Source organism: Chlorella variabilis (assembly GCF_000147415.1).
Source record: "Chlorella variabilis unplaced genomic scaffold CHLNCscaffold_17, whole genome shotgun sequence".
Taxonomy (NCBI): Eukaryota; Viridiplantae; Chlorophyta; class Trebouxiophyceae; order Chlorellales; family Chlorellaceae; genus Chlorella; species Chlorella variabilis.
The window spans coordinates 1,085,609-1,095,994 of record NW_005435071.1 but is presented as its reverse complement, the minus strand read 5'-3'; the positions used below and the strand labels follow the sequence as shown (position 1 = coordinate 1,095,994).

Below are 10,386 nucleotides of genomic sequence, written 5' to 3'. Positions count from 1 at the left end.
CATGCAGCAGCAGCAGCACAGCCGGGACGCGAGGGCACAGGAAAGAAGCACGCCGCGCCGCACCGTCCCCTGCGGCAGCCTCCCGGGTCTTACACCATGCCATATACCGTACCGCTACCACCGTACCGCTACCACCGTACCGCAGCGTAACAGGCCCCCCCCCGCAGCTCACCGCGTCAAACAGGATGGCGGGGTGGCCCACGCCCAGGCCCGGGATGAAGGCGTAGCGCAGGAAGCGCACGGCGAGGCGTGCAGAGGCGGCCGAGGCGTTGGCGGCGGCGGCGGCCGCCACGCTGGCGTCGTCAAATTCCACCAGCGCCGCCAGGTCGCACAGGATGTCGTTATTCACCCGCATGATGCTCAGCAGCTTGTTGTTGCCTGCGGGGAAGGAAGGGCGAGGGAGGCGGGTGGCGGGTGTGTGTGCATGTGTGCGTGTGCCTGGAGGTGTGTACACTGCGGGGCCAGTGGGCATGCATGCACGGCCCTGCCCCTGCATGCAGGCATGCGTGCCGTGGCAGGCGCGCCACCGCCAGCCGGCCCCTCCACCCGCACACGCTGCTGCCCCCCACCTCCATGCTTGTCCTGCAGCCGCGTCACCACCCCCTCCATCCAGTACAGGCTGCCAAAGCCCGCCTCCCACGCGCTGCTGGTGTCCAGCCCCGGCACATCAAACCCGATGATGGACTTGCGCACCTGCAGGCGGCCGGGGCGGGGCGGGGGCAGGGCAGAAGTGAGGGCAGGCAGGCAGGGCGGGGGCAGGGCAGAAGTGAGGGCAGGCAGGCAGGGCGGGGCCGTGGGTGTTGTATGCCATGCAAGAGATGCCCCAGAGGTGGCGGGGAGGGCGAGGGCTGAGGGCAGGCAGGTGCGGCACGGCAGCGGGAGGGCCTCCATGTGGCCGGCACCTCGCGGCGCCCGCTGCTTCAGGCAGCCGCGCAAGCGGCGGCGCGCCGGCCAGCACGCAGCGCTCCCGGCAGCAGCGCATGGGTCCAGCGGTCGCTGCCGCGCGAGCCAGCTGGAGCCCCCCCGTGCCCTGCTCTCACGCTAGAGTCCCCGCGGAAGGCGGCGTCAAACAGGGCCCGCATCTCGTGGCTATACATGCTGGCTGGGTTGCCCACCCCCTCGCTCAGATGCCAGGCCTCGGGGTCACGCAGGTCTGCGCTTGAGGCAGGCAGGCAGGCAGGCAGGCAGGCAGGCAGCGGGCGCTGTGAACAGCTGCGCCACAAATCACGACACATGGCACAGGGGAGGCGGGCAGGCGGGCAGGCAAGCGGCAGGCGGGCAGGCAAGCGCGCGGCGCATGCCGCTGTCGTGTGTCATGCATGCGGGGGGTGCAGCGGGCGCACCCGCCGTCTCATCCGCGTTCATGGCCGTAGCCACCCAGTCCACGCCGCCGTAAATTTGGGCGCCTGCAGGGCACAATGCCACACACAGCGGCAGGTCGGGGGGTCATCAGAGGCAGCGCCCTCCGGAGACGCTTTGCGGCGGCGGCGGCGGCAGTGGCAGCGGCGGGTGCGCAGTGGCTGGGCGGTGCCGGATGCCCAGGGCTGGCAGGGGCGAGGGGCTCACCCGACGCGACCTGCAGCGTGCTCTGCGCCGCCAGCGAAAGCGGCTCCTTCTGCCAGAACATGTTGAAGCGCTCGAGGCGGGCGCTGCAGGGGGCGCGGCACACACGCGGCTGTGGGCGCTGGGGTGCCAGCAGGCCAGGGGACCCCGGCCACGGCTGGGACGCCAGCGCCGCGTGGCATGCACACCAGCGCTGCCCGGCAGGTGTGGTTCAGGGTGGCCGCTGCTCTGTGCAGCCCCATACTGAACGGAAGCGCACCTGATGCGCTTGGCCGCCGCGTCGATCTTGGCTATCCTGAAGAACAGGGCCTTGTCGCCGTACGGCACCTGCGCCCAGGCAGGCAAGCAGGCAGGCGGTGGGTCAGGCAGGCGCGCGCCCGCAAGAGACCAGCTGCCCTCCCGTCCCGATCCCACGCCGCCGCTGCCCGGCAGCGCCCCCGGGCCAAGTTGCCCCTCCAACCCCACCCCTGCCTCTCCTGTCCCCCAGCCTCCTCCCGGCACCTTGACCAGGGTGTAGAGTATGAAGCCTGCCGTGCTTTCCACATCCAGCTCCAGCACGGGCTGGTGCTCCCAGGTGGGGCATCCACGCCGCCCTTGATCTCCACAACCACCGCCTGCACACACCACGCGCGGCCCTGGCTCAGCACGCGGCCCGCGCTCCACACGCACGCCTCAATGCTCCCAGCAAGCCACCAAGCCGCCTGGCTGCCACCGCTGCAAGGCAGCGGCGGGCGCCCGCTTGCGCGCCGCGCCTTGGTGAGCTTGGTGGAGGCTAGCGGCTCTGCCATGCTGGGGATCACTTCAAAAGCCTTGGTGACGCGCCCGCCAGACACATCCACCCCGGTGTTGGCGCTGGCGGGAGCAAGGGAGGCGAGGAGGCGGGAGGAGCGGGGCGGGGCAAGCGTCAGGGCTGGGCGGCAGCAGCCGGGGCGGCTTGCCGTGAGGCAACGAGGGATCACTGGGACCGCAGCCGGGCCAGGTGGGTGGCTGCCCCGCCCCCCGCCGAGCCTGCCTGCCTTAGGCAGGCTCGCCCCGCCTGCCTGCCACCTGAGCCCACCTGACCACGCTGAGTCCCTTTGTGAGCTTGGTGGGCACAGACCAGCTGGCGCCTGCAGGCCCGCGGCACGCCACGCGGCGGCACCGGCTGGCGTCAGCGACAGCCACAGCCCCAGGCCACGCCACAGCCACACAGGGCCAGGCAGCACGCGCCCCCCGGCTGCCACCCATGCCCATCCATGCACGCCCATCCATGCACGCACAGCCGCACATCCACACAGGCACACAGCGGCACACCCGCGCCCTCCCCGCTCCCCCCCCCCCCACCACCCCACCCTTGTCGTCCAGCATCTTTGAGATGACCAGGTTGTTGTTGTGGCTGAAGTGGCGCTCTGTGCCCATGAGGTAGGTGCCGCTGGCGCAGCTGAAGATCTGCGGGGCCGACGACGGCACCACACAAGGGTATTTAAGATGTGCTTCAACCAGGCTGCGGGCGTGCAGCCGCAAACTTCCGAACAGGCGAGCAGCGCGGCACGGGGAGGGAAAGGCGGAGGCGGGGGCCGGCAGGGCGGGGCGGCTATGGAGCGCCCGGCAAGGCGCGTGGCAGCAGGCGCCAGGCCCCCCTGCCGCGGCCCACAGGCACGGCCTCGGCCCCAGCAGGCAGGCGTGGCACGCCGCGCGGCCCGCGCGCCCCGCGTGCATGCGGCGGCGCGCCTGCGGCCAGTTCATGGGCCCCACGACGGCGGCGCGCTGCCAGGAGGAGCCGCCGTCCTCCGAGGAGTAGATGAGCTTCATGGTGGTCTCCTTGGTCTGACCCCACGTCACAGCCCTGCACCGCGCCGCGCCGGGGCCGGGCAGCGCAGAGGCTGGGCCAGAGGGCGGGGCCGCGCGCACGCAACAGCACAGCACAGCACAGCACGGGCGGCGCCAGCATGCCGTGCCCGCGCGGCGGCAGCGCAGCGAGGGGGGCAGGAGGGGAGTGGCGCCGAGAGGCAGCCAGGGTGCCAGCCAGCGGCACGAGCCCGGCCTGCACGCGCGCCCGCCGCCTCACCTCTCTAGCGCCACCAGCAGCCGGCCGCCGGGCAGCCTGACCAGGCTGGGGCTGGCCACGTATTGCCCCTTGCTATCGATACGCACTGCACTCGCGCAGGCAGCGCACGGGCAGCCGACTGTCAGCATCTCGGCGGCAGCAGCGGGCGCACACGCATGTGTGCATCACACCGCTGCTCGCATGCCATTGGCTGGCAGTGGCCGCGCACGAAGGAGCTCCACAGCTCCACCCCTGCAGCAAGCGCATGTGCAGGCAGCGGCACGCCAGCGGCAGCCCAGCCGCCCACCTATGGCCGCCGCCGGCTGCTCCGAGATGCGGTCTGCCGGTGAGAACTGGCTGTTGTGCCTGTTCAGGTCAAACTTGATGTCCTCCGCCACCTCAGACAGATTGGCCAGCTGCCTCACCCGCACCTCCATGCTGCCCTGCAGCTCCTCCAGCTGCACCCGGGAGGGGGCGGGACAGGCGGGACGGGGCGGCGGTGTGCACGCCAGCGGCAGCGCACGTGTGTGTGTGTGTGCGCCAGCGACGGGCCCGCAGATGGCACAGCAAAGCTGCCTGCTGCGAGGTGGCAGAGAATTCAGGCCACAAGCAGCACCGCCGCAACCGAGCGGTCAGGCTGCAGCGCGCGCCTGCGTTTTGACTTCATCCAAGTAAGTGCGGGCTGTGTCACGCTCCACCTTGACCTCTTCTAGTGACTGCTGCAGAGCTTGCAGCACCTGCACATGCTTGGGAGACAGGCCGCAGCGGGTCGGTTGAGCCGAGCCGGCCCGTCGGCAGGTCACACGGGGCGCCTGCTCATTGCGGACTCCGCATCGCACTGGGCACGGCATCGGGCGATGTGTTGGTGGCTGCCGCTGAGCTCAGTCTTCTGTCTGGGGCCCTCCGGCGCCACCCCAACCGATGCCCCGCTCGCTGCCGCATCGCTGCCGCACCCCGCTGCCACTGCACGGAGGGGGCTGGCTGGCACAGCGGGCCCCAAAAGATGCAGGACACCCCTGCAAGCCCACCCACCTGCTGCTGGCTGCGGGTGATCGAGGCCACGGAGCGGTAGAGCAGCATCGGCGACGCCGCCAGCAGGCAGACGCCCACCAGGGCGGCCAGCACGCCCACAGGCCCCTTCCCCTGCGCCCGCGCCGTTCTGTGGTCCACCATGTCCTCCGGGGCGGCGCCCCCCGCCGGCAGACCCCCGCTGATAGCCAACAACTGCGCCTCGATCGAGTGGGCGGTCTGACGCTAACCGCTCCTTGGGGCAAGCTAGCAATGCGGCAGCGCGCTGCTCAAGACACTCAATGCGCACATCAGGCGTGCAAGGGATAACGTGGGAGCGGCCGCGAGGGACAAGTTGCAGTACGACTTTGAGTCAAGAGCTCAGCCCTCATGCCAGCAGGGCAAACATTCGCCAGCCCATTGGGCTGTGCATTGTGTATCGGCGGCGAAAGCACACAACCGCCACCAACCCCTGCCAGGTGGTGACCTGTGACAACAGGTTTGAACCCAGGCATCGCCAATTGCTGGTCGGAAGGCCCCAGGAGTGACAAAGGGAACACGCAGATGCAGTGGGCATTGCCGCTGCATGCGAACCAGCCCAAGCTGCAGTGCCCGCCCCGCGGCTCAGTGCCGCGTCCTCCTCGCCGTCTCCTGCATTTGGCACGCGTTGGCGATCCCTGGTGCTACAGCATGTGGGTGCAGCCAGGGCATTGCTGCTGCCCTCTGGCAACGGTCATTGCCACCGCTGCCGCCACGCCATGCCTCTCCCTGCGACGTGCGGCGAACAGTACTGGGCGCGGCGGACTGGGGAGCTGCACAGTTCCCGCTCCTGATTGATTGCTACAGGCCGCATGATGTGCCTACTGGCTCCAAGCAGTCAACTGGGGCAATGCACAATGAGACTCAACGCCTGCAGGATGGGGGGCTTGTTCGCGGACTTAACAAGGCGCCGCGGCGGCAGGTTCTCTGTTTTCCTGTTCTCCTCCTCTGCAAGCCTCCCGGATTTGTGTCCCTGATGCCCAATGGTGCGGCACAGCCCCCAAATTCTCCCGCTGGGCGCCCTCTGCCTTCCAAACGAAGCGGAGCCAGAGCGCAGCACAGCACGTGGCAAGTCAGCTTGTTCATGCCCCCAGGCGATTCAGCCGCACTTTCACCGGGGCATTGATCGCTCGTACTGTGAGGTGGGGGCGCCGGGGCGAGGCGCGGCCAACCGATCGCAGGGCACACCGGCATCCCCAAGTGAACACGCTCTTTTCCTCGCCCCAGACAGCAGTCCCTGCATGCCCGAACGTCCATCTGATCAGGTGAGGCGGGCCGAGCCCCGCTGTTGGGCCCAGACGCCTGGGGGCGGTGCGGGGGCAACTGAGGTTGCCGCACTACAGAGAACACTGGGCGCGGGGCCACAGGCGGCCAATTCTGAGTCCCTGGGCATGCGAGAGCGGGCTGAGAGGGCCGGAACCGGGGCCCTATGCGCCAACGCGGTCTGCATGGCTTACCACCCATGCAAGGCCCCCATGGTTGAAACTGTCGGCCCCAACCGGCCTAATTGCCCGACCTCCTGGTGCAGGCTGGAGTCCTGGTGAAGCAGGCGCACGGGCGGCGCGCAGAGGCCTAGGCAGCGGGCACCAGCTGGCGGTGGCGGTAGCACCATGCCACCAGTACAGCAGCCGTTGCTGCCCGTGCAGCAAGGCAGCCCGGCCCCCAGCGGGCCGGGCGCGCCCTCGCGGCGCCCCGGCAGCCAGCAGCCCAGCCCAGCCAAGGAGCTGGTGGTGGCGGTGCAGCACGGCGATGTGGGAGGGGTGCTCAGGGCCGCCTCCTGGGCCTGCCTGCGCTCCCCCTTGCTGCTGGCCGCGGTCGTGGCGCTGCTGATGGGCGCGGTGGGGCTGGCGGCCTGGCTGCTGCCGCAGCAGCCGCTGCCCGGCGTGCTGCAGCACGTTACGTTACGGCAAGCAAGTGAGTGGGCTGTCTGACGCTAAGTGGCATATGCCTCAGTACGTACTGCACGCTATGCCGCCTGCACCTCACACCCCCCGCCCGCCTCGCGCTGCACCTCTGGCTGGCCTGCTGCTCACCCTTCCCCCTGCCACGCGCCCCTCTGCTCCCTGCAGGCCCTCGGCAGCGTGCCTTCTTTGAGGAGCTGACCCGAGAGGAGCAGCAGCTCATAGTGCAGCCGCCCAGGGGCAAGCCGCCGGGGCGGCATAGAAAGCGGCAGCAGCCCAGCCGCGAAGAAATGCTAGACTCCTTGATATTCCCGCACGGGCACAGCGAACAGGGGCAGCGGCAGGGCACGGCCCAGGATGCGCCCGACCAGAACTCGCAGAACAAGCAGCAGCAGCAAGCAGCCCACCAGCCCAAAGGCGATGGCGCTGCCGGCGACTTCAACAGCAGCGACGTGTTCAACATCCACGAAATAGCAAAGGTGCCGCCGCTGTTTGGCGGCGGCCAGCAGTAGCGCCGGCTGCGCGCGGCGCAGCATGCCACGACCGCCCGCTTGTCGGGGCGCGCATGGTGGCATCCTCGCCCGTGCTCACAGCACACGCAGCCAAATCGTCCTGCTGGCTGCCGCCTCGCCTGGCAGCACGCACCCTAGTCCAACTCGCTATGCTGCTCCTCCCCCGCTCCTGCTCGCCCTGTTCATATGCTAACTGCCTCCCCCTCCTGCTTTTCTTCATACATCACGTTTTATTGTTGTGCTGCTCCCGCGCTCCCCATAGCATAGCTTGCGCAGCTGCCGCTGGTGAAGCTTCACCAGCTGCAGCGGTAGGTAGCCAGCACCCCTCCCGGCAGCGCACGCTCGCAGTGCGGCGCCCGCCCCTCCTGTGCCCTCCTTGGACCAATCGTCGCTTTGCTCTAGTTACGCTCCCTGGCTCCTCTGCTTACATACACATCCTTTTCTCACATTTGTTCTCGAGACAATTTTGCTCGAGTATGTATGCCTGCTTGCACTCCCACGTTGCAGCAAACCATATGCATGTAATTGCACTTGCAATAAAGTTGCTGGCACCTGGTGATCGCTACTCGGCAGCAGCCGCTGTGTGCAAATGTTCAAGCGTGGTGTGCCGTGCAGCACCCCACCCTCGGCACCACGGTCAAAGTCGGCATGGCGGGTGGGCATGTTTGGGGATGGGAGCCGGGTGCACTGCACTGCCTGCCTTGTGGGATGGCACGGACTCGTGCTGCTCTGATCTGTCTTCTCTCTGTCGCGTTTGGCCCAGCTCGGGCTGCTGAGGTGGGCCACGCTGGCTGGGAAAGACTCGGGGATCTCCGTCGGCTGCTGCCAGAATCCTGTCGTCACCTGCCACTGCTGCTCAAGTGCTGCTAGCCAAGACCCGCAAGCCCCTCCCTTAGTGGCGACTGCGGGCCCGCCCTGCACGCAGCGCCTGCCCCGGCGCACTTGGCTGCTGGCAACCGTGTGATCGAGGTCCCTGCAGGGCGGCGGCCCCTCTTTCACGTCATGCAGTGAGGTGCCACTCAGCAGGCGTCCTTGGCGGCAGGCAGGCAGCACAGGTCTCCCCAGCCGCTGCCTGGCCACCTGCCGGGGCGCTGCGGCCATGACGGGCGAGCATGGCTTCGGGCGCCAGGGCAACCTCGTGTCTCGGGTCAGTTTCGAGCCCCTGAGCGATGCCGCCGCGCTCTGTGGCAACGGCAGCCTGAGCCGGGATGGCAGCGGCGTGTCTGTGGACTCGGCGAGCGAGTACGACAGCTGGAGGGTGAGTGCGGGCGGGGCGGGTGGAGCGGGCCTCGCCGCACCGCGCACAGGCTGCCTCAGCCAGCTGCGGGCGACTTGCACTGCCAGCAGCGAGGCAATTGCCCGCCTTTGGGAGCCGCCGCCGCATGCAGCAGGGCGGGTGTGAAGCGCGGGCCGCGGGGCAGGCCACCCCTCGCCCACGCCGCCGCTGTGCGAGCGCCCGCCGCCGCGCGCTGCCCTCCTGCCACGCCGCGCCGCAGGATGAGCACCCCTGCGCGCTGCACCACTTTGACCAGATAGCGGCGCGCGCCGCCGGCAAGCTGGTGGCGGTGTTTCTGGACTACGACGGTGCGCAGAGGAGGGGCGGGCAGGGCGGGCGGGCGGGCGCGCCGGCCGGCGCCAGTGGCGGCCAGTGGGGGCTCGCCTTGCGGGGCGGTGGCGCCTCGCACCATGCGCTCGCCCTGCCTGCGCTGCCGAGCTGGCCCCGCGGAGCCGAGTTTTCTGCCTGCGCCGCCGCTGCCGACACGCGCCCGTGCGTCTGTCCCTTCACCGCGCCCCGCCGCCGCCGCGTGGCGCCCGCGCAGGCACGCTGACGCCCATCGTGTCCAACCCCGACCTGGCGCTGATGTCGGAGCAGGCGCGCGAGGCGGTGCGCCGGGTGGCCCAGCTCTTCCCCACCGCCGTCATCTCGGGGCGGGGCCGCGAGAAGGTACAGCAGTTTGTGCGGCTGGGCGAGCTGTACTACGCGGGCAGCCACGGCATGGACATCGTGGGGCCCGCCGCGGAGGGCGCCCCCCACGCCGACCTCGCGTTCCAGCCCGCGGCGCAGTACGCCCCGCTCATGGACGGCGTGTACTGCCAGCTGTGCGCCGGGGTGGCCCCCATCCCCGGCTCCTCGGTGGAGCACAACAAGTTCTGTGTGTCGGTGCACTTCCGCAACTGCGCGCCAGAGGACTACCCGGCGGGTGAGTGCGGGCTGGGTGTGGGTGTGGGTGTGGGTGTTGGGAGTGGGGGTGGAGGGATGCCCCTGGTGTGTGGTGGTGGTGTGTTGTGGCGTGTGGGTGGTGGGGTGTGGGGGGTGCGGCATGGCGCGAAGAAAAAGAGCGCGGCGCACGCGCAGGCTGTTGCCCGCAGCCGCCGCGCCTCGCCTGCACCAACCTGCCACCCCCCTTCCGCCCCTCCCCCGCCCGCAGTGGTGGCGGTGGTGGACGGCGTGGCGGCTGCGCACCCCGAGCTGCGCGTCACGCGGGGGCGCAAGGTGCTCGAGGTGCGGCCGCAGGTGGACTGGGACAAGGGCACCGCGCTGGCGCACCTGCTGGAGATGCTGGGCCTGGCCGACCCCGCAGCCGTCTTCTGCCTCTACATCGGCGACGACCGCACGGACGAGGACGCGTTCAAGGGTGGGGGCGGGGGCGGGGGGCAGGCGTGGGGGCTGGGAGCCGCCTGGGGGCACCCCCGTGCGCGTGTTTGCGTGTGTGGGTGTGTGTGGTGCGTGGGGGACGGCAAGGTGGGGCATCGAGCGGCTAGGCAGGGGGCCGAGGGGGGCGCTGGAGCGGCGGCGGCGGCGCCCACGCGTGCTGCCTTGCCTGCCTGCCTGCCTGCCAGCGAGGCGCGCGCGGCTCCAGCAGCGGCGGCGGCTGCTGGCTTCGGGCGCGCCTCGGGCTGCTGCCGCGCCGACGGCCGCCGGCTGCTGCGCCGCTCGGCCCCCGCTGCTGCAGTGCTGGCGGAGCGGCGCCTAGGCGGCGGCATCCTTGTGTCCACCAAAGCCAAGCCCACGGCGGGGCTGTGGACGCTGCGGGACCCCACGGGTGAGCCACGCGTCGCGGGCGGCGCCGCGGCTGGCCGGCACGGCACACACACACGCCTGCGCTGCGCTCCAGCTGCACCCGGCACCTGCGTGCCTGTGCCTGTGCTGCCGCCCGCGCCTTGGCCCGGGCCCCCACACTGAGAGGCCCCCTCGACTCTTGCTTCCGCCTGCCCGCGCCGCGGCGGCCGCGCGATCTGCCCTGCCCACATCCCTGCCCGCCTGCCTGCCTTGTGTGCCGCCGCCCGCTGCAGAGGTGGCCGCTTTCCTCAACCGCCTGGTGGCGTGGGGACAGAC

At 70.3% G+C, this 10,386-nt stretch overlaps 2 protein-coding genes across 2 annotated transcripts in view; both read right to left on the bottom strand.

Moving 5' to 3' along the window:
* CHLNCDRAFT_58568 (expressed protein) overlaps nucleotides 1-4,884 on the bottom strand; it is a gene marked incomplete at its 3' end in the record, with an annotated part of 6,668 nt that extends 1,784 nt beyond the window's left edge. Inside the window, exons 1-15 of the mRNA XM_005845556.1 lie at nucleotides 4,622-4,884; nucleotides 4,240-4,326; nucleotides 3,897-4,047; nucleotides 3,611-3,695; nucleotides 3,274-3,388; nucleotides 2,895-2,991; nucleotides 2,621-2,672; nucleotides 2,276-2,415; nucleotides 2,065-2,177; nucleotides 1,823-1,890; nucleotides 1,567-1,649; nucleotides 1,344-1,406; nucleotides 1,041-1,153; nucleotides 570-693; nucleotides 64-378 (exon numbers count right to left, since the gene is read on the bottom strand). Of these exons, the coding sequence (XP_005845618.1) occupies nucleotides 64-378; nucleotides 570-693; nucleotides 1,041-1,153; nucleotides 1,344-1,406; nucleotides 1,567-1,649; nucleotides 1,823-1,890; nucleotides 2,065-2,177; nucleotides 2,276-2,415; nucleotides 2,621-2,672; nucleotides 2,895-2,991; nucleotides 3,274-3,388; nucleotides 3,611-3,695; nucleotides 3,897-4,047; nucleotides 4,240-4,326; nucleotides 4,622-4,762 (1,747 nt within the window). The 5' untranslated portion in view covers nucleotides 4,763-4,884. The remainder of the gene's footprint in view (nucleotides 1-63; nucleotides 379-569; nucleotides 694-1,040; nucleotides 1,154-1,343; nucleotides 1,407-1,566; nucleotides 1,650-1,822; nucleotides 1,891-2,064; nucleotides 2,178-2,275; nucleotides 2,416-2,620; nucleotides 2,673-2,894; nucleotides 2,992-3,273; nucleotides 3,389-3,610; nucleotides 3,696-3,896; nucleotides 4,048-4,239; nucleotides 4,327-4,621) is intronic.
* Nucleotides 4,885-8,831: 3,947 nt separating this feature from the next.
* Nucleotides 8,832-10,386, bottom strand: part of ADHE2 (hypothetical protein) — a gene marked incomplete at both ends in the record, with an annotated part of 15,856 nt that continues 14,301 nt past the window's right edge. Inside the window, one exon of the mRNA XM_005845555.1 lies at nucleotides 8,832-8,972. Within this exon, the coding sequence (XP_005845617.1) occupies nucleotides 8,832-8,972 (141 nt within the window). The remainder of the gene's footprint in view (nucleotides 8,973-10,386) is intronic.